The sequence below is a fragment of the Pristis pectinata genome, chromosome 13, assembly GCF_009764475.1.
Source record: "Pristis pectinata isolate sPriPec2 chromosome 13, sPriPec2.1.pri, whole genome shotgun sequence".
Taxonomy (NCBI): Eukaryota; Metazoa; Chordata; class Chondrichthyes; order Rhinopristiformes; family Pristidae; genus Pristis; species Pristis pectinata.
Window position 1 is genome coordinate 43318849 of NC_067417.1, and position 23782 is coordinate 43342630.

General features: G+C 39.6%; 1 protein-coding gene across 4 annotated transcripts in view; it reads left to right on the forward strand.

The window, feature by feature from the left end:
* wdr59 (WD repeat domain 59) overlaps positions 1-23782 on the forward strand; it is a 68635-nt gene that overhangs the window by 11369 nt on the left and 33484 nt on the right. For 3 of the 4 annotated variants that reach the window (XM_052028302.1, XM_052028304.1, XM_052028305.1), the window contains exons 7-18: positions 1888-1976; positions 5162-5278; positions 5370-5447; positions 6112-6271; positions 8712-8791; positions 9789-9924; positions 11214-11341; positions 12133-12297; positions 12989-13084; positions 16178-16343; positions 18186-18255; positions 21193-21346. In XM_052028302.1, the coding sequence (XP_051884262.1) occupies positions 1888-1976; positions 5162-5278; positions 5370-5447; positions 6112-6271; positions 8712-8791; positions 9789-9924; positions 11214-11341; positions 12133-12297; positions 12989-13084; positions 16178-16343; positions 18186-18255; positions 21193-21346 (1439 nt within the window). The remainder of the gene's footprint in view (positions 1-1887; positions 1977-5161; positions 5279-5369; positions 5448-6111; positions 6272-8711; positions 8792-9788; positions 9925-11213; positions 11342-12132; positions 12298-12988; positions 13085-16177; positions 16344-18185; positions 18256-21192; positions 21347-23782) is intronic. The other variant, XR_007957349.1, reaches the window with a different exon arrangement.

Genomic DNA, 23782 nt, shown 5'->3' on the forward strand with positions numbered 1-23782 from the left:
GCAATAAGCTTAAGGTTAATAATAACTGCGCAACATTTCTTAAAATACACTGGGTCTCACAGTATGGAGCTTATCTCTTTGGGTGGTAAAATGCTTACATTCAATGTGGTTCTGACTAACATAGTAATTATACTAAAACAGTACCTAGAAGCAAGTTGAGTAGTCAGATATACAGCAATGTGGTATTTAGCCTTCAGTGATGTTTTCAAAAAGTTTACTGAATTCAAAGTAACAGCATTTTGGTTTCTTAAAATTTGATGAGCACAATGTGATTAATTACATGGAATTCTTTCATCAATACCATGGCATGAAATATTTGAACAAATGATCTAAATAAACTATATACAGCTTCATTTCCTTTGACGTAATGGCTGATTCCTTTGAAGAACCCCTTGATTGCTTGTTGAAGCATATCCCAGTCATTTTTAATTCACTCATTCCTCTTATCATTTATAATGTTTCTGTGCAGGCTCTTTTATGATATCCTGAACAAACTTTGACCTGTAACTTTAAACAGGTTGCTGGAATTTGAGTGCAAAACTCACTACTGTATCAAGCTTTGGTTGAAGGAATATCGTAAAGAAGAATAGAATCGTGCCTCACAGAAACAGCCGGTTTTGCTCCAATTCATCCATGCCAACCTTGATGGCTATCTAAACTAATTGCATTGCCTGAATTAGGCCTGTATTCCACTATGCCTTTCTGATTTAAGTACCTTTCTAAATGCCATGTAATCATTGTAATTGTATCTGCAGTTGTGGCATTGTTTTACCTGTATGATTCACTGAATAGTATATTATCTAACGTTACAAACAAAAAAGTTGTTAAAATCATAGTGAATTGCCCATACTAGTTGGCCTCCTAGTGAAACCCAAGATTGATTTATATTGACCTGCACACAGGTGCATGTGACTGGGAAGATGGATTTATCATATTATGCAGAGGGACTTAAAATAAGAGGAAAGGGCCAGATTGTATTTGATCTGGATTAAAATTATCAAATAGAACAAGATAGGTCAATATCAATTCATTATAGGGGTGAAAGAAAAGGTTTAAAAAGAATTTACTTTTAATTGCCTAACTGTCTCTAATAATTCTTCTGCAGCTGCAAAGGGGTTTCTCTTTATTTGCGCTATCATATTCTGCATGATTTTTAACATTTCTCTTGTTGATCCTTCTGCGCTGTCAGGAAAACAATCTCAGTTTATCCTGTTTTTAACATAACTGAAAGAATGGTCCACTACTAAAGCTTGGATATCCTTCCAGAAGGAGCTGTGCTGAAAATTGGACACAGTACTTTAGCTTAGACCTAACCTATCACAAACTGCCATGTATTTGCATTCTGAGCCTTTATTTTTAAAAGCAGGGACCCCAAAAGTTTTTTTTTGAACAGCCTTCTCAACTTGTTTCCTATCTTCAATCATTTCTGTGTGTAACACCAAGATATTTCTACTCCATTTTCCCAGTTTGATTACCAGTTTTATTATTGTTCTGTAACCATTCTTTCAGAGTGTATGTAAATTGACAAAGAAAGAGGATTTTGTCACCAAAATTTAGTTGAACCTTTGCAGAAAGTAATGTGATATTTGTACAAATGTTGATTTTGTGAAACAGAAAAGATGTTAGGATTCCCCAAGTGATTAGTGCAGCAGGGACTTCTACACAGATAAGGCAGTGTGGTAAAAATCCTTCAAGATATTTTTATCAGTAATATGGACAGCTGGTCTGTGCAAGGTTGGTGCAATGGCTATTGTACAGTGAGAAGGAAATTAAGGAAGAATATTTTGGTGTGTTGGGTTAAACAATATAAGTGAATAAGAATTGTTTGTAATTTAGTTGTGTAAGTGGCTAGTTTAGCTTTCTTTTGCTTTTTTCCACACTATACAGCTGGAGCCTCTCAGGTGAAATGGAACAAAAAAAACTCTTGCTGCTTGGCAACTAGCCATGATGGAGATGTCCGAATCTGGGATAAACGGGTGAGTGGTGCAAGAGGTAAAAGTCCTGCTTTGGTGCTGTCAAGTTTGGGAGAGACTGAGTTTGTGTGCTTGAGTAGATTTATGTTAGAAAAGCACTTGGGCCCTTTGAGTTACTTTTCTTGAATACCCTGTGTGTGACTGATGGAGTTCACATGTACAGTGAGTTTGTTCTGATATAGCCCATCTTTCAACAGAGAAAGAATCCATAGCACAAAATTGATTGCTCTTAACTAATTTAGAGCTTGCAGTTTGAGAGCTTTCAAAGTGGTTAAAGGAATTTCTTACTGAAGGGATTAGAAATGCATATTAGTTGTTGGAGCAGTGTACTGCTCAGCCTTTCTCGTCCCCCTAATATATATACATATAAAAAGTGATTCATCCTCAGAGTAAACAATGCTTTGGGTTGATATCATGACTAAAATATGGGTGTATATTCTCAAGCTCAAGCATTGCCCAGTCTCCCATTGGTGACTATGTGAACTGGAAGGAGGCCCAAAAATCAAAACAAACAAGTAGCTACCTTAAACCAAGCTTGTTGAGGATATGGGGTTTTAGTATGCTTCATCTACTGAAATTTTAACCTTTATGCCATTTGGGGAAATGGTTCTTCCTTGCCACAAATATATTGCATGTTTTTTTATGTTGATGATTTGATTGAAACCGGTAAATAGGGAATAGGGAAAAGCAAAGAATGACGTTACCTGCAGCAAAGATTATGGATCAAGAGGGCTTCAACAAACTTTTGGGGAAATTAATAATTGAGACTGATTAAAAAGGCGGGGGGGGGGGGAAGGAGGGAAAACCTTAATGGACCTTTTTATCAGGAGTCTCTCTGTGGCAGATACATCTGTCTGTGATAGTATCGGTGCATAATCTTTGTGGGGACAAAGTCCAACCTTCACAACGACGATGCTCTCCATTGGACTGTGTGGCATTGCAGACGTGCTAAATGGGATGTAATCAGAACAGATCTAGCAACTCAAAACTGGACATCCGTGACGTGTTGTGGACCATCCACAGCAGTATAAATGTACACCACCATCATCTGAAACTCATGGCTCAGCATATTCCTCACTGTACCTTTACTCTTAAGCCAGGGGGTCAATGTGGTTCAATGAGTACAGCAGAAGGGCAATCCAGGAGCAGCACCAGGCAAACTTAAAAAGGATGAAGTGCCAGCCTAGTGAAGCTGCAACAAAGGACTACCTGTGTCCTAAGTAGCAAAACCAGCATGCAATAGACAAAGCTAAACCAACTCACAACCAATAGATCAGATCGAAGCTTTGCAGTCCTACCACATCTAGTTATGAATTGTGGTGAACAGTTAAACAACTGTCAGGAGGAGAAGGCTGCACTAACATTCCCATCATAAACCAGTGCTAAAGAAAAAATTGAAGCATTCACAACCGTTCTCAGCCAGGAGTGCCAAATAAATGGTCCTTCTCAGCTTCTTCCTCACCATCACTGATGTCTGTCTGCAATCAATTTGATTCATTCTTCATGATGTGAAACAACTGAAAGCACTGGATACCATGAGGGTTATGAAACCAGACAACGTTCCAGCTGTAGTATTGAAGATCTGCACTCTAGGACTAGTTGTATCTCAAGCCAACCAGTTATAACTTTGGCATCCATCTGATCATCCGGAAAAATGCCCAGATGTGTCCTGTTCATAAAAAGTGGCACGGTAGCATAGCAGTTAGCGCAACGCTATTACAGCGCCAGCGATCGGGGTTCGATTCCCGTCACTGTCTGTAAGGAGTTTGTACGTTCTCCCGTGTCTGCGTGGGTTTCCTCCAGGTGCTCCAGTTTCCTCCCACATTGCAAAGACGTATGGGTAGGTTAATTTGGGTTTAAAATGGGCGGCACGGACTCGTTGGGCTGGAAGGGCCTGTTACCACGCTGTAAATAATATTTAAAAAAAATTTTTTTAAATTAAATTTAAAAATTTAATTATTTCCTTTCAGCCTACTCTTAATCATCAGCAAAGTGATGAAGCTGTCATCAATAGTGTGATCAAGCAGCACTTATTCACCATAGTATGTTCACCGATGCCCAATATGAATTTTGTCAGGACCACTCAGTTCTAGATTTCATCACGTGCTTGGTCCAAATATGATCCGAAGACCTGAATTCCAGAGGTGAGATCAGAGTGAGTGCCCTTGACATCAAGGCAGCACGATCAAATGTGGCATCAAGGTGCCCTGGTACAAATAAAATCAATGGACATCAAAATGAAAGCACTCCAGTGGTTGGCGTTGTGGCATACACAAAGGAAGATGGTTGTGGTGAGTGGCAGTCAGTCATCCCAGTCGCAGGACATCAAAACAGGCAGTGTCCTAGGCCCAACCAACTTCACCATTTTCATCAATGACCTTCCTTTCCATAATAAAGTCAGAAGTGGGGATGTTCGCCAATGATTGCATCATGTTCAATTCCATTTGCAATTCCTCAACAAGAATCTGCATGCAGCAAGCCTTACGCAATGTTCAGGCATGGGCTGATAAATGGCAAGTGACATTTGTGCCACAGAAGTGCCAGGCAATAACTTTATCTGAAGAGAGAGTCTAATCACCTACTCTTGGCATTCATTACCATTTGTAAGATGCCATTGTCAATATCCTGGGGATTACCATTAGTCAGAAGTCCTACTGGACCAAGCATATAAATACCTCGGCTACAAGAACAGGTCAGAAGGTGGGTATCCTACATTGAGTGACTCATCTCCTGATTTGCCAGGGCTTTTCTGTCATCTACAAGGTTCAAGTCAGGACCATGATGAAATACTCCCTAAGTGCCTTGATGACTACAGTGCCAACAATACTTACGAAGCTCCACATCATTCAGAAGAAAAGAGGCTGCTTGATTGGCACCGCATCAACCACACTAACCATTGAAAGATTACAAGAAGCAAATATTAGCAATACTGAATGAGGTGAAGAAACATGCAGGTGCACAGCAGGGAATGAATATAACCTATTACTTTTGTACTGGAAAATATGATGTGTGCTGAGCAATCAGCTTCTCCAGAACAGAGAGAGTGTGTAGAGGAGTACTAGGGGAAGGTTCCAAAGCTGGAGAAAAGGTTAAGTAAAAGCTTTGTGAAGATTTCTGTCTCAAACACAATCTGTATCAGTTATTTCAAACAAAATTTAGACAATACTCCCTTTATTGCTTTTTCCTAGAAACCTAACACAGCTGTAGAATATATAGCTGCTCACTTGTCAAAGATCCATGGGCTGGACTGGCACCCAGAGAATGAACACATCTTTGCTACATCAAGCCAAGACAATTCAGTCAGGGTAAGTACTGGATCCCATGAGTCCTTGGTTCTTATTCCATATGTTAAGATGGAGGTATGTAAGTCATTTTTCTTCCTCTTCTGGTCTCCAGTTCTGGGATTACCGCCAGCCACGGAAATATCTCAACATCCTCTCTTGTCAAGTGCCGGTGTGGAAGGCTCGGTACACGGTAAGGAATTTTCCCAATTTGATGTCAATGATTGAAAGGTGGTTATCTGTTGCCCTCTTCCCTACTGATTTTGATATTAATTATATTGAGCTTAATTGTGTATTTAGCACATTGATGACCTTGGTTTCGATTTTGGCAGTCAGCAGTAAACTGTTAGGTATAAAATGATCATTCCAGTTACGGGAAACAAGTTGTTGAGCCAGGTGGAGTACAGTATACTGTATATTCATTGGCAAGTTTAAATGGGATTTTTGTTTGTCGCCCTTTTCGTACCTGGTTTTCAATCTAATTGCACAGAAATTTAGACAGTGGCCCGTTTTATTCAAGAGCAGCTGTGGGTAACTTTTTATTCCTTTTGCCTTCTCTCTGGTGAGAACAAGTTGTTACTTAATTTTTCCCTTTCACAACACAACAGAAAGCACAACTTGCCAAGTTTCTTCGAGATATTCTGTCCAAGTCTTAATAGGAATCAAAGGAAGGAATAAGCTTGATTAATTGAATAACATTCACTGCTGCCAAATGATTTGTTTTCAATGTATTACCCTATGGTAGATACTGAGGTGATTGCTGTGTGTGAAATCCAAGAATGCCATTTTCCTTTTAGAATTAACTGCAGATTACAGTTAATAAAACTTGCATTTGAATTGCCTTCTATCCTTGGCAGCCTTTCACCAATGGCTTGGTAACAGTGATGGTCCCACAGTTACGTCGTGGTGAGAACAGCCTTCTACTCTGGAACATATTAGATTTAAATGTTCCAGTCCATACCTTCGTTGGACATGATGATGTGGTATTAGAATTTCAGTGGCGTAAACAGATGGAAGGTAAGAGCTTCAACGTAAAAACAAGTGGTTCTTGAATCCTTAGATGAGATCTAGTCTGTAAAATAGCTTTGATATTTTGTTCTTTAATCTGTTAACTGTTTCCTCTGCTCTCTCCCTTGCTATCTTTCTCTTTATGCCTCTCTTTTATTGTTGAGCGTGGTGGGAGCTTACAATTCAGTCCAGCAAAATTATCTGCATAAAGGCTCTTCTCCCTTTTGATTCCTGTACTGCTCTTGTGTTATCAGGCTATTTCTCCAATGCTGAGTACTAGGTGAGCAGTCAGTTCCTCCAACTTGCCAAAAACCCACAACCCTCACCTAAAAACAAACCATTGCTGATTCTGGAAATCTGCACAAAATACCAGAAATACTTAGCGGGTATAGCAGCATTTGTTCAGAAGAAACGGAATTAATGTTTCTCATGATTGACCTTTATTCAGTAATACCTTAAGCACAGAACAAGGCCCATCCCCCAGCCAGACTGTTCATAACCTCTGGATCTCACTGAATCAATAATTTTCTCCTTCACAACAATCGCCTAATCCTCAATCTGCCATAGAAACTCTCGCTGATGCAAAAGGGCTCTCCAGACTTGCTTATCCCAGTGAAGTTCTGGCCACCATTTTATCTCTATTTTATTTTAAAAGTCAGATGCCCATTTCCTAACCTGCCCCAAGTCATGTTCACTTTTAACCCTATCCTTATAAGATAGGATATCTTTATTAGTCACATGTACATCGAAACACACAGTGAAATACATCTTTTTGCGTCGAGTGTTCTGGGGGCAGGCCGCAAGTGTTGCCACACTTCCGGCGCCAACATAGCATGCCCACAACTTCCTAACCCATACGTCTTTGGAATGTGGGAGGAAACTGGAGCACCCAGGGGAAACCCACGCAGACACGGGGAGAACGTACAAACTCCTCCCGGACAGCGGCGGGAATTGAATTTGGGTTGCTGGCGCTGTAATAGCATTATGCTAACTGCTACACTACCACGCCTGTCCTAAACCTGAAGTGTTGAAGATTACTAATTCCTTCTTGACACTTAAGAATGTCACTATCTCAGCAATCTCCTACACGCCTCTTTTGAATTGTTCTTTCTTTTGACTCTAATCGGTGCATTTCCACCTTTCTTGAACCACCACTTCTGTTTCAATTACCATTATGCAGGAATTCCAACATTCCAACATAAATTCCATTAGCTCTCCACCTCTCTTTCATATAGCCCACTTCTTTGACCAGGCTTTTAACCATTTCTCAACTATCCCTCTTTAGCTTGCTGTCCTTTTGCCCTTGTACTTTTGATAAATCCCAACAATGTAGAAATGTCCACCAGATAAATGCCAGCTAGTGTAGTTTTCCTAGGTTTATATATTTCTACAGCTAGTGAGTTTCTTGTAAAGAATCAAATTCTGAAGAATATTCATTGTTAAATTACATTGCTAATTAAAATAAAAATTGTTTTGGCACGTCCTGGGCTTGGTTAGACTAGTGTCATTGTACTGAAGAAGAGACTCCTTTTTTTTCCCTATTTCATGCACTCTTATTAAATGCTTTTAGGTTGTATATAGCATAGTCAGAAGGAAGAAAGAACTTTATTTATTCTATAATCCAAATCCAGAAGAACTCTTATTTCTCCATTTCTCTCCTCATTTATCATTGCAGTTTATTAGTAAGATTGTTAATGCGGTGAAAAACACTACGATACTGGAGAAACTCAGCAGGACGGGCAGCATCCGTGGAGAAAAGCGGGCAGTCAATGTTTCGGGCCAGAACGTTGACTACCTGCTTTCCTCCATGGATGCTGCCTGGCCTGCTGAGTTCCTCCAGCATCATAGTTTTTTTCATCCAGATTCCAGCATCTGCAGTCCTTTGTTTCTCTTGTCAATGTGGTGTACCAGTTTGCTTTCTTCTTGCCGTACCTGAGAACTACTGTAGTCGTTCTCTAAAGAACTATATTAGGATCATTTACCTTTAGTGAACTTACCATAAAAAATTTCTAAGATTTTAATTTGGGTATAATTGGATAGTCATTAGAGAGGATGTACTCTTGTAGAACCTTTACCACAACTCAATCTCAAAGGATGCTTCAATGAAAAATATGAAAGCAAAATGGCTCCGTAACTCATTGTCTCAGAAACAGAAGCTTTAAGACGAATCCACGGATACATGTTCTGGCATTGTTAATGTTATTTGAATAGTTTTTTGATCTGAACTTTCATTTGGGGTGATTGTAATGATTTTGACTGTGAAGTTTTAAAGATTTATGTTTTAAGCATTGTGTTCCCCATGTGCAAGCACTGTGCTGAGTGTTTGTGCAGTTCATCTTCTGTCTATGGGAGTTTTTGGCTATTTTTTCATGGTAGTTGTAGATGCATAGAATATTTTAGATGGATCTGGAAGCAAACTCCATTAACTCTGATCTGCTGGTTCCTGTAGATATGAAGGACTATCAGCTAGTTACCTGGTCACGTGACCAGACACTGCGGATGTGGCGGATTGATATGCAGTTACACAAGGTCAGTGGTTTCCCACTTAATAATGTACGTTGATACGATGGCCACTGTTCCCATGCCCTTGCTCCAACCATCCCTTTAACAATAATTGGCAGCTCCCTCTGTGTAGAAATTGTTCAGAAAATAGTTTTACAAAGGTTAAGGGCCACATCAGGTTTCTCTAACGGCAAGATTGACATGTAGATTTTGACTTTATATTGCATTCCTGTGCTTGACTGGAGGGGATAGAAGGTGACCAAATTCCATTACTTATTCAGTTGTTTGAATACAATTTTAGAGTGAGTGTGATTTTTTTTCTGTGAATATTATATCAGCCCATTCTTTTAACTAAACATGCAAAGCCAGAGACTGGAATTGAAATTGGTTATACATTGATAAACTGAGTTGTTACTCAATGCTTATGCATGAGGCTACATTGTACATACAGCTTATTTAATAGTTGGAATGTAATGAGAAGTTTGAGCGATGTTGATACTTGTATGAAGGAACTCATGGGTGACTGTGCCTATTAAAGCTTTCCTCACAGGCATAGGGATGGAGTAACATATAAATGTCAACTGTGGCTTTAATGGTACCACCCATGCCTCTGGTAGGTGTTTGTAGGTTCAAATCCCACTTCAGGGACTTGAGCACCACCAAGGCAGGCACTACAGTTCAGTACTGATAGAATTCTACATTGTTGGAGATGCTATCTTTCAATGAGGTAATAAGCTGTAGCTACAGTTTAAGTAGACATAAAACATCATGTGACACTACTTTGAAGAAGAGTTAAGGGAATTATTCCAGATGTTTTGGCCTTCGAAAAAATATCTGGTCATGGTTACATAGTCGTTCATAGGGGTTTGCCCTTATTTAGTAATTGAAATGGGGGAAGATGGTGGGTTGGCAGACTTTGATTGTGTGGCATTTGCAATGTGGAGCCTATGGTTATTTGTTTTACTGGTTGAGTTTTCAATGCAACTTCAGCAACATGAGGTTTTGATCAGCTATTTTGTTCCAGCTCTGTGCAAATGACATGTTGGATGGCGATGAGTTAATTGATGGTGTTTCCCTGCTCCCAGAGACAGATAAAGCCCTTCATTCACAGGATACAGATCCTCACCCAACGTTAAGTCATGTAAATGAGGAGGATGAAGGTAAGGCTGTTGCTAACTTCTAATTGTCTATTCCGTGCTTGTTTCTGTGAACCACTGCCTTGGTATTTGGAAAATGGAGACTGGAAGGCCAAACATTAACACTAAAACTGGTTAAAAACCCAAAGTCTTAGAATTTAAGAAGCTAGTCTATAAAATCTCCTGATCTAATCCCAACTTTTTTTTGATTTCCAGTTATTTGCCATTGTTCTTCATTTCTTATTCAGATGTGTCCTTTGTACACCATCAGTTGGAAGTACAAATGTGTTGTCTTGTATTGGAAGGGCAGTAAAAAGGGGGATTTAATGATATTTCCATTATTTTGCTTCAGTTTAACCATCTGCTGGCCATTGGCCATCTTGAGTTTGGCTCTGGTTGCCAGCCAATGGTTATGCAGAACTGAGGAAGAAATGCCAACTAACCTACTAATTATCACCATTTAATTTGAATGTTTTTTGTCTGATTTCTACAGTTCATTTAGCTGTACTGTCAGCCTTTTGACAAACACAGACTGCATACATATATCAGTCTCTAAACCAGCACTAGCATCATGTTTGCAATTTAAAAAGTGACCTATCTTTGCCGCACTAATTAAATTACAATGATGTGTTCTGCAATGATTTTGTAAAAGTTCTTGATAATGAGCTGACAAAGCAGTAGCTATATCAATGAGCAATAGTTATTTTGGAATTTTATAATCTATATTATAGATTTAAAATAGAGAGGGTGCAAAATGCTGATCAAGGCACACTCAGTCTTCTCAGCCTTTTTTAATCAGTGCAATTTTAAATGTTTTTTAAAACTTGAAAGACAAATTAAAAGGACAACTTAAAAATGGACAACTGCGGATATTTTATTTCTTGATCATGTCAGTATAATTCCCTTTGCACTGTGCACTTAGCAGATTTGTATCTATATTGAGTACTAGTTTCTCTTTGCTGTCTTTGTAATGTTAATTTTATATAATAATTTGGTTTTAGTAGTCATTTTGAGGAACTATATATGATATACCTGTGAACTTGGGAAGTAGGAATATTTTAGAAATTAAATTTACCAAGTGAATTTCTATTTCATGTATATGGGCTGTCCACCATAGGAATTCATTCCTTATGTTCTTTTCCAGTTAAGCAACAGGTCTTGGTCACAACTCTCTTCCGCTGCATTTTATGAGACATAATTGTGTTCCATGCTATTGATCACCGTTTTTGTTCTCTGCCCACCCATTTGTGTTTCTTTAATCAGTTATATGCATTGTTTGGACTAAAGTAACTCTCCATATCCCTTTACTTCAGCACTGAGGGAAGATTTTCATAATCATGCAACTATCAGTTCTAAACCAGATTACCTTGGACTACCGCAGACATTGCAACAAGAATTCTCATTGGTTAATCTGCAAATCCGCAATGTGATGGTAGATGAGGTATGATTGAAAGCATTGATTCATTGCAGTAGTGATTGGGCTGACTTCCTCTGGTCTTTGCAGGCCCAACTCAATCTCAAGCAATATTTCTTAAAATGTTATATGAGAAGAATATGTCTATTTTAAAGAAATTGAGAGTTGTGTTTTTCTTTGTTTTTTCCCTTTATTCTGAATTGTACTAATTAATAGTACAAAATAGATTAGCCACTAATGAAAATGGAAGTATTATTAATACTGACTTAAATGTATTTACACCTTATTACGCAAAGTTTCTTTTACTAAAAGGTACCTGACAGAGTGCCTCACTTTTTAAAAAAAAGTCAGTGGGGCCATTCTTGTTAAGAATTGAATTTTGAATTTAGAAGTTCAGACTTTGGGAAATCAGTCATGGTTTGGAGGAAAGTGTGTGTGTTTGTGTGTGTATATACTCCTTTCTCTTCGCCTCCACACTACTGATTCACTGACTCTTTTATTAGGGGTAGCCACTTCTGTTTTTAATCAACTGGCTTCTGGAAATAAATTTGATGGAAATAATGATATAGGATGTGTTGTGCCCTGTGTATATCTATATTTGGACTCATTCAAGTACTGAGTTACTGTTGAACTTTTATTTTACTTTCGAATTTTTAATAGAAAATCTACCTTCAAGAGTGGTGCAAGATAGATTCCATTTTAGATACTAGTTTGGTGAAAATTAAATTTCTCCTGAACGTCTTTTGGATCGTTATAATTTTAATCTTTATTTATGCTGGGCAAATAATACAAATGTTGCAATGTTTTTTGTGGTACAGATGGATGCTATAAATCGTAACTGCACAGTCTCGGTGCATTGTGGTAATCTACGAGTGAAGATGGTTGTGATATTTCCAGTACAGTACCCAAACAACGCTGCCCCTTCTTTCCAGTTCATTAATCCCACCACCATCAGTTCCAGCATGAGGACTAAACTCCTTAAGGTAAATCATGGGTTAAAATTAATTAATCCCATAGGAACTGGCTGTAGGCTTCCATATTCCACCCCAAAATTCTCCCCACCCACCTCACTCCACACTGTTAAATGAGGGATGAACACTTTGTGAGGATGTTGATAATGTGTGCTAACTTCAAATGCAATGTTAAGTTGAGGTTCTGTCTGCCTTTTCTGATGGATTAGATGAAGAGGATGGAGCTTTCCTGGTATCCTGTCACTACAGATTAATTGGTCCACTTCACTTTTTTGGAGGGGTTTTGCTGTGCACAAAATGGCTGCTTTTGCATTTAAGCAATCAAATTAATTAATTGCATGTGAAATATTCTTGACCAGACAATGACGTACTATGCAAATGCTTGCTAGTGTGTGTACATTGCTGTGTGTGCATCTTAAGTGATTGAGGTGGCTTATCTGTGGTTGATTTCATGTTTGGGTGCTTTTATATATCCTGTCTCTATAGTGTTTATTCTGTTTACCTGTACCTCTCAATTTCTCTGTATCTATTTTTGTCGTTATTACTGATGTTTAAGTTGTGTATTTTGTGTGTCTCTGTGGAACTACACCACAAAATGTGTTTCTCTGTGTAAGGGAGTATGGTGTATTTTTGTAGGGGACATGATCTGTGCAGTCCATTTGTTCCATTGTGAATTTTATAAACCTGTCAATTGTTGCTGCAGATTCTGAAGGACACATCGCTCCAGAAGGTAAAGCGAAATCAGAGCTGCTTGGAACCCTGTCTACGCCAGCTGGTGTCTAGCCTGGAAGCCATTGTGGTCAGAGCACTTTGTGTTATATCATTGTTCATTACTGTACGGTAGATAAAATTCTATAATATTTTCAAATTCAAAGTAGCTGGATGCATTTGTGCATGAGATGGAGTGTCACAAGAATGAAAAAATCTTATTTACATCTGAAATGGGACCACAACTTAAATAATCTAATAATCAAGTTAAGTGAAGCTCAGTATTTTGTTTTGCCTTATGAATTAGAAGGACTGGAATGGGTGAAAAAATTCTGCCATCCAGCTTTTCACAAAAGTTGTTTCAAAAGTAATTTATTTGTCTGTTGTCTGCGATCTCTGCTGCTCTTCACCTGTTTAGGAACTAGGCATGTGAAATTATGTGTAATTAATACTTGCTATTTTTATTGCAATGAGATGGCATAGAATTCCCTTTTTTTGTTACCCTATTGGTGACAGGAAACAAGTTGAATCTTTACCCGTAAGGGGAAGGTAATTTATCGTTGAATATTGTCAATGCATAAAAGAAACCCAGTGATGCCTGTCAGGATACACTAATCCTGGTGTTCTGGAGAGCTAAAAATGTCAAATGTCAGACTAGAAAGAGAAAGATTATTTCCTGCAACAGTAGGCTGCTTCTATCTCTGGCACTGTATAACCGTGTACAGTTGCATATAAAACTTCATGGGGCAATGCTGTAAATGAAAATCATTTACAAATTAAGAATTATAAAAAAAAATCCATTCAAGTCAAAGTTTCATGGAAAAAAATAGCCGTCGGTGATAAAAAAAAGACACCAATTATTTTCTGTTGGCAATTTAAAATTTACACATTTTCAGAGGAGTTTTGCATTTTTGTGTGCTTTATTGCTAATTGGCATGATTGGATTGATAAAGGCAAATGCTTGGAATGAACTGTAGAATATGGATTTCCACTCTTATCTAACTTATCTATCTATCTATCCATCCATCCATCCATCCATCCATCTATCTATCGTTGTCTTTGCTGAGTTCCTGTAGAAACAGAAACTAATCAACCTCAAAACTAATTGAACTCACTGAACAGTCACCATTGTACAAGACCTTTCCTGAAGGCAAAGAAGTCATTCAGGAATCCACATTAGTAAAAATATTTAATTGGTAACGTACTTGGATTTAGCATTCAGAGCACTGTATCTAGAAATACCTGCTTTAAAAATCCTATTGACAATATCTGATTGGTGCTAAAAAGTTTAATATAAATTTAAAACATGTAATTAGTCATTTAGTAAAAATAATTCATGGGTTAATCTTAGTGCATTATGTAAAATACTGTCTTGGTTTCTGTCTTTTCTGTGTCCTTGTTTCTGAAACAAATCACACCCCGGAGGCAAAATCTAGTCCAGTCTGTCTGCCTGTCTCTCTTTTGCTCTGTCGCTCTTAGGCCACAGGATTAGAAAGATACGGCATTTACACCAATCCTTCATTAATCCCATTATTGTCCACACGTTCTCATCAACTCTCCCCAGATTCTCCCACTCACCTTCAAACCTGCAAACTCCCTACACATGTACATTTGGTACATGTGACAATAATAAACCAATTTACCAATATTATGAGCAATTTAGATTGGCCAATTAACCTCCCAATCTGCATGTTTTTGGTATGTGGGAGGAAACCTGAGCACCTTGAGATAAGCCACGTGAACACGGAGAATGTGCAAACTCCACACAGATAGGACCAAAGGTCAGGATTGAATGTGGCACTCTGGTGCTGTGCTACAGTGCTTTCCTAAAATTGAAGTTGACTTGCTACTCTTCAGCTCTGCAGGCTTTGAGGTGTTTGTTAAGACATCTGCAGGATTTGCATGTTATGCCATAGGTGGGTCAGGAGTTGCTTAATGTAGGGATGGTTGGGTTGTGTGAGAAATTCTATATTCCTGCTATTTTTGCCCCAGTCGAAGAGGCTCAAGGCGCTTAGCATGTCCCTGGATGTTCCTTCTCCATTTTGAGAGGTCAAGGTCCAAAAATTCCCACAATTCATTGAGGACGTTACTTTTTTTTGAGGAGGCTTTGAGAGTGTTCTTGAGGTCTTTTCTCTGTCCTTTTGGAAATCTCTTGATGTGATGGGGTTTGAATAGAGTGCCTGTTTCAGGACTCTGGTGTCAGTTATCCGGACATGTGGTCCACCCCCCTCCCCAGAGCTGCCAAATATAATGGAGCCCCAATGATGGAGGTGTTGGCCTGGGAGAGGACACTTATCCTGCTGATGGATATGGAGGATTTTGTGGAGATGGTGTTGATCTGACATTTCCAGTATCTTGAGATTTCTGTTTTTGGAGGTCCATGTCTCTGAAGTGTACAGCAGGATGGGGATCACTGCTTCCTGAAAGACCATGAGCTTAGTACTGGGTTTGAGGTTTTGATCTTTGAACATTTAATGATTGAGCTATTGTGTTTACATGATGCTTATGTTTGTGCACAATTGGAGGCCGAGTTCCACGTTATTGTCGACTCTCTCACTGAGCCTACAAGAGAAGGGACCTTACACTAAAAATCTGTAAGACAAAGGTTCCACACCAACCTGCAATCTATATACAGCACCATCCTCCAGCAATAAAGATCCACAATGAGATGAAGGAAAATGTAGTTCACTTTTCATACCTCAGGGCCACTTCTCATGAAGGCAAACATTCATGATGAAATTCATCTTTGCCTCTACTGCATCAGCACAGCCTTTGACTTTCTAAGGAAAAGAGAGTTTGAAGATCAGGACATCAAACTCCATTGGTGTACTACAACAGGTAGAGCCTTCGGAATAGGTGATTAAATCATGGGGCCATTTGCTGCCTTGAGTGGATGTAAAAAAATCACATTTGTGGCAGAGTGTTGAGTTCTCCTGATGTCTTCTCTCAATGGGTCACATCAAAACTAACATTGTGATCATTTTGTCTGTGAAAGTTTGCGGATTGGCTGCCATGTAATATCAGTGAATGCACAATTATGTTTCTGAAATGTCTCATTTTACTTGTTTTGTTTGGGTCTTTGTAGAAGTACAAGTTTTCATTTATGAGTGCTAAATAGAAACTGCAAGAGTGATGTTTTCATGTTATATCACTGTCGTCATAACTTATGTTCTTTGACTTCTAGAATCAGGACAACAATGGCTCTGCTAACTCCCAGAATCCATTTGTCCTCGGAAACTCTGTGACTCCACCACTGCCGACTTTCCCAAGAGTCACTAACACGTATGGTTCCTACCAAGATGCAAACATTCCCTTTCCTCGCACTTCTGGAGCACGCTTCTGTGGAGCTGGTTAGTGAGCATTTAAGGGGAGCACTGGGAGGTCACAGCCCAGCCTCCGTTATGTATCACATGTGTGTTGTAAACACACTTCAGGTTACTTCCATCGTCAGGTTTTGACTACAAGTCTCCCCCCACCATAAGTGAATATTCAGTTAATGAATCTTTGCTACAACAAAGGGTTTTATTTAATTAAATTTAATTTAATTTGTCATTTAAAGTCGGCTTCAGTTGCCACGACAAAGGGCTGGGAAAACAGGTCCAAGAGAAACATTAATATTTAAGTCTTTTTGATCAAGCTAATGGGAAGGAGTCTGTGAAATGAACAAGCTATTTGAAATGGGGGGAAAAAACCACCTGGGCACCTGTGTTCTTCCATATGGCAACAATGGCCATTGGATGAATAAGTTGGTGTAAGTTTGTGGACCTGATTGGAGGTCCGTAACCAGTGGTGTACCTCGGGGATTGGTGCTCGGACCTTTGCATTTGTGATGTATATTAATGAATTGGATACGAATGTAGGAGGTATGATCAGTAAGTTGGCGCATGACATGGAAATTGGACAAGAATAGCGAGGAGGTTGGTTGAAGGCCACAGCAGGATGTAGCTCACCTGGAAAGTTGGGCAGAGCATTGGCAGTTGGAATTTACCAAGAAGGGTGAGGTGTTGCATTTTGGGAAGTCGAATAAGGGTGGGGCATGTAGAGTAAATGGTAGGGCACTAAGGAATGTTGATGAACAGCAGGACATGGGGTTCAAGTCCATAGTTCCATGAAAGTGGCAACATGGGTAGATAGGGTGATGAAAGAGGCATATGGCAGAGAATATAAAAGTTAGGAGGTTATGTTGCGACTTTGCAAAACACTTAGACCGCATTTGCAGTATTGTGTGTAATTCTAGTCGCCATACTATTGGAAGGATGTGATTGTGCTGGAGAGCGTGCAGAGGAGATTCACCAGGATGTTGCCTGGAATGGAGGGCTTTAGTTATGGGGAGAGACTGGATAGGCTGAGCTTGTTTTCCCTGGAGTGAAGGAGGCTGAGAGGTGACCTGACACAGGTATATAAAATTATAAGAGGCAGAGATAGGATGGATCATCAGATTCTTTTTTCCATGGTAGGCATATCAAAAACAAGGTAGTGTAAGTTTAAGGCAAATGGAAGAAGTTTTAAAGGGAATCTGAGGAGAAAGTTTTATACACAGGGAATGATCGGTATTTGGAACTTGCTGCCAGAGAAGGTGGTAGAATCAGATAAAGACACTACATTTAAGAAGCATTTAAACAGGTACTTGAATAGGCAAGGCATAGAAGTATATGGACCTGATGTGGGTAAGTGGGATTACTGTGGATGAGCAACAAGGTCTGCATTGACGGGGTGGGCCAAAGGGCCCATTTCTGTACTGTACAACTCTATGACTTGTTTCATATTATCAAAGGAAGCACAGTTTGCTTCTGTTTTACCATAGCCTTACTGTGAGGAGATCGACAAGCTTTCAACTTCTTGCCATCCATAGCAACTGGCATACCCTGTGAAAGTCAAGGGTTTACTGTACCTCCTGACATACGAAATTTTGCGTAACAAAGGGTTCTTTGGGAATCTAAACCCTTTATTAATCAAGGAAGACTTGTTTTTGCATTTGCAAAGGACAAACTACTGACTGCCAGGCAAGAATGCCCAAGCTGCCAAAAGATTGGCAAATTTTTTTAGCAAAGGAGAAGCAAATAAATGAGGAGAAATATGTCAAAATAAGGATAAACATAATGTCATTTCAGTCAGTTGTCAGAGCCTAAATCTGGTTTGCATGTTGGTCCAAATCAAATGATGACAAAATTAAGTGAATTTATGTTGTCTAGGTTATCTTGTATACTTCATGAGGCCAATGACTCTTCATCGGACAGTCTCTCCAACAGAACCCACACCCAGGTAAAGAAGGATTAATATCATTAGCAAGTTCACATTTCTGTTATTTATTTCAATAGATGAAGCCTTATAGCTTTAATGTAGCAGATGAGAATCAGCCAGTTGTACACTGTAGGATCTGTTACCAGATACCTGTGTATGATCCCTTATAAAACTGTTCAAGTTGAATGAAGGAAGATATTTTTGCTGGGGTGATGCAGAGGATTAGGGAGAAGGTTCTTGGGCCAAGAAATGCGGCTGTACAACTCCCAAAAAAAATGGCATTGTGCAGACAAAAATCAAGTTAATGCCAAGTCAACCAATTCTGTGCATAATTCTGAGTTAGTCTAATTGTTGCTAAGTTACGGACATTTTAGTGCAAGAATTTTACATACCCAAGCACTATTTATCTGTTGTCCAGCATGCCCAATAGTTTGCAACTTCATAATTCATTTCTGGTGTGATTTTTCAACCATGTTGGTTTGAGTCATGACATGCTGTTCTCTCGAAGAAGGACTTTTAATAGCACTGAACCTCAAACTGATTTGTGTTTAAAAGGTCTGGCATACTTTTTCCTACAGTGAGAGGCAAAGGTTTGTATAACTCTGTCAAACAAGCCACAGGTAGACTGACCCAAACTGAGATAACAGTCTCTGGGTGATTTCAACTGGTTTCTCCTCTAAATTAAGAGACTAGAAATGCTAGAATGAATCCTGCAAAACCAGAAGTTCTTTCATGTTTGTCAGATCAGGAATAGGTAAAAGATGTAGAGGAAATCATATGAGAGTATAGATGATAATCATGAAAGGAGGTTGTCAGTAAGGACATGAGTGGCCTCTATTCATCCCTCACTATTGAGAGCACTATAGCTAAATGTCTATTCCAGTTAGAAATACAAAAGCCATATTCACCAAAAACGAAAGGTTCTCCACTTTGCTCTTAGAACTGTGGGAGCAATCCAGGCTCTTTGGTTTGATTGCTAGATCTGTTGTGGGAAACAAAAGCAAGTCCCTGCAATGTTCTATGATAAATGCCATATCTGACACCTCCTTGTTCATTAATAAGATGAGAGCTCATGGAATTACAGGAAGCATATTGGAATGGGTGGAGCATTGGCTGATAGGCAGAAAGCAAAGGGTGGGAATAAAGGGATCCTGTTCTGGTTGGCTGCCGGTTACCAGTGGTGTTCCTCAAGGGTCGGTGTTGGGGCCGCTTCTTTTTACATTGTACATCGATGATTTAGATTATGGAGTAAATGGTTTTGTGGCTAAGTTTGCAGACGACACCAAGATAGATGGAGGAGTAGGGAGTATTAAAGAAACAGGAAGGTTGCAGAGAGGCTTAGATAGTTTAGGAGCATGGGCAAAGAAATGGCAGATGAGATTCAATGTTGAGAAATGTGTGGTTATACACTTTGGTAGAAGAAATAAACGGGCAGATTATTATCTAGATGGGGAGAAAATTCAAAGTACAGAAGTGCAAAGGGACTTGGAGGTCCTTGTACAGGATACCCTAAAGGTTAACCACCAGGTTGGATTGGCAGTTAAAAAAAAAGCAAATGCTATGTTGGCATTTGTTTTGAGAGGTATAACGTATAAAAGTAAGTAAGTGTTGATCAGGCTGTATGGGGCACTGGTGAGACCTCATTTGGAATACTGTGTGCAGTTTTGGGCCACTTATCTTAGGAAGGATGTACTGATGTTGGAGAGGGTTCAGAGAAGATTTACAAGGATGATTCCCGGAATGAAAGAGCTTACATACGATGAGCATTTGTCGGCTCTTGGACTGTACTCACTGGAGTACAGAAGAATGAGAGGGGACCTCATAGAAACATTTTGAATGTTGAAAGGACTGGACAGAGTAGATGTGGCTTAGCTGCTTCCCTTGGTGGGTGAGTCTAGGACTAGAGGGCACAGTCTTAGAATTAGAGGGTACCCATTTAGAACAGAAATGAGGAGAAATTTCTTTAGCCAGAGGGTTGTGGATTAATGGAATTCTTTGCCACATACAGCTGTGGAGGCCCGATCACTGGAAGTGTTTAAGGAGGAGATTGATAGGTATCTAATTAGTCAAGGTATCAAGGGATATGGGGATAAGGCTGGAAATTGGGGCTAGATAAGAATAGTTTAGTTTAGCTCATGGAGCAGACTCGATGGGCCGAATGGCCTACTTCTGCTCCTTTGTCTTGTGATCTTGTGATTGTTGCATTGCAAAGTCAAGAATAGCCCGACTGGCAAAGTGGGGAGTCTTCCATTTTTGATGAATGTGACTTTTGCGTTCACCCCTGGAAGAGGGACAAAGTTCCCAAAGGTACACTCATCTGTGGAGGGCTCTATTACCCTTACACATACCTCCCTGGTAACTTCCTGCCTTAAGTTACCAGAGAAGTATCTGTGAATGCATTTGCTTTGTTCAAAAAGGCTGCTTCCAGTATGAATCGTTCTTCAGAAGCCTATGCAGTACCTTCTTTACCCCTAAGAGTACTCCACTCAACCATTATTTTATTATGCATTCCTTCTTTGCCAACACTCTCTGGAAGCTGAAAGAGTGCTGGCTGTGTTGTGGTGTGATGCATTAAAGATTCTGAGGTCAGAATTGCGATGAAAGATGTTCCTAAGCTGTGAAATTTGACCCCTTAATGCCTACTGACCGTGAAACAAAGAAGCATTACACAAGGGAGCTTGCTATTGCTGTTTTGGGACCAGTGTCCGTAGATTTAATGACTTTTTTTGTTGGAGCTTTTTGAAGCAGCATTAGGGATACTGCTAATGTTGTGGTAATGCTGAGAAAACAGTGCATTTATATTTCTGGGCCTTACTCCTTTGTCAGCTAATTCCATTGCTTTATCTTCAGACCAAAAACACTTATATATTCAATCTTGTAACTCTGCTGACTGCTGCGATCTCTGCAATTTATTAATATTCATACTGCCCATTACAGAATTTTGCATTTTGTGTTTAGGTCACTCTCAGCACTCTCTGCATATCACAGTGGAGGAATCACCCCGATGAAGATCCGTACAGAGTCACAGAGTAATTTGAGGTTATATAGTGGAAGTCCAACCCGCAGTGAGAAGGAGCTGGTGTCCATTAGCTCCTTCTATTACAAGGAGCGAGTGAGTAGATAACTCTATCTGTGGCCAGTCACACAATCCATTACCTACTGCCTTTATTTCAGATGCCATTCTCTGCTAAGCCCCTTGTTTTGCAAGAGTTTCACGCAATGTGGAACTTAATGTGCACTGTATGATGAGACTTCCAGTGTCACATGGCTGAATTACGTGTTGCCGCAGCTGGCCGCTCTGCTGCTCAGAGTTTCTTACTAGACTGGCTTCATAACCATGGTCTAATCAGTGGCTCTTTATTTCTTGCTTGGCTGTCCATTTTTGAAGTCTCAGCGAGCCAGTTGCCTTACTACAAATACAAAAGGTTTAAGAAAAGAAAAGTGATGTGATGGAATTTTGTTGATGTAAAACTATAATATATCCAGAAAAAAGGTAATTAGTCAAAATCAGATAAAAATGCTGACCAGACCTTGGTCTATTACTTGATACACGTCAATATTCTTCAACAGATTGAAGACTGAACAGCTGCTTTGGTCAGTGGCATGCCAGCAACAAACGTCCTCTTGCAGATGAGGGCTTTTTATTTTTGTGGCTTTTGATTCAAATCATCGGCACCCCTGGCAACTCTGTCCATAAATTAGATGTTCTGTGTTAGAACTCTCTTGCCTGTTACAATTACACGAGGGTCAACTTTGCTTTTCTAAACCTCTCTTATAGGACTAGTGCTTTTCCACTACATGACTGCTGTCAACAATTCATGTGATGTTAACTCTGCATTAATGTTGTGTTTGTGAGTCCCTGGTCCAATGCTGCATCTTTGGTCTGACAACAGAAGGAGAGAATATTGATTGCAGATGCATGGTAGTTGCAGTTTGTTTATACGCACACAGTGCATTAAACAAATACCATCTCACTTCCCCTTGCAGCACTTGCTGTGCTGCCACCTGCAGCCTGCTTTTTTATTGTATAAACTAGGTTAATGCCCCCTTTAACCCTCCTTTAATCCTTTAACCTGGATATCTCTGCTTGCAGGGATGCTTTGGTTTAGAGCCTCACTGCTGCCTCATTTGATCTCCACTTCCTGCTTGTGCATATGTAGAATGACATCTTCAAGTCCCAAAGTGTTTACAGAGGAAATGTTTTGGTTCTGTTGAGCTGACAATTTACAAATCTGACTTTGGTGTTCAGCTGAAAAGGTTATTTGTTGGGATGGGACCATGTATTCTAATGAGTGCAATGCTGTACGAGCTATTGTTGCAGTATAGTCTTGAGGAACTGCAGGATGCTGAGATTCTCCAATGAGGAAATGCTAAATTTGGGGAAAAAAAAGTTGCTAATGTGGCATTTCTCACCTTGAGAGTCACGAGGGTCACTTTCTGTTCTGTGTTCTTTTTATACCAGAAGTGGAAATTCTGGTTCTATTTTTAACTGCCTGGAGTAGTTCTGATGCTTTAGGGTAGTGCTCTGAAATAAGAGGATGAGGGAGTCTGCTGCACAGTTTTCAGTACTGGCAGTGTAACATGGGGTTTATAAAATAAGCCTCCATCATCCTATCCAGGGGAAAAGATTAATCATTCATTAAAAGAGACCCAGCTGCATGTGTGAAGTGAGTAAGGGAGGTGTTTTTATTCCTGCATGGGATGTGTCTGGCATTGGCAAGGCCAAAATTTTATGCCCTTAAAATCTTGAACAGCTTTGCACCCTGTGGTGAATCGTACAATTAGTGGTGAACTCCAGGATTTTAACCCAGTGATGATGAAAAAGATAATCCTATATTTCCAAGTCAAGATGGTGGGTGAATTGCCAGACAGTTGTGGTCTTGTCCTTCTAAATTGTATGCCGGCTTGGAATTTAGTCAAGAAAGCTTTGGCAATTAACTGCAGTGCATCTTTTGAGCTGCTTGCATTATGTCTGAGTCTGAGGCTTTCGGGAGTTAGATGGTAGCCACATTATTTATGTTGCTAGTCCAGATAAGTTTCTGTTCAGTTATGATCCTGAAGATCTTAATGGTGGGAGATTTGATGAAGGTATTGGCAATAAATGTCAAGAGAATCATTTAGAATTTCTTTGAATATTAGCTTGTCATGTATCAGCCCAAGGTAGGAGTGGGTAGCTTCATTATCTGAGAAATTGTGAATGGAATTGAACACGGCGTCCTTCAGTGATATCTCCACTTCTGATCATGTGAATCATGTGATTGAGAGAAGATAATTGATGAAGCAGCTGAAGATGGTTGGTACTGGGAGACTGCTCCACCAGTGATGTCCTGGAACGAAGATGATTAATCTCCAACCATTATAACCATCTTGCTTAGTTACAGGAATGCCTTCAGCCAGTGAAGAACTTTCCCTTTGATTTCTATTGACTTCATGCCACACTGGCTCAGATACCGCAGTGGTGTGAAGGGCAGTTACTTTCACCTTGCCTCAGGAAATCAGCTTCTTTGCTCGTTTGGAACAACACTGCACTGACGTCTGGAACAAATTA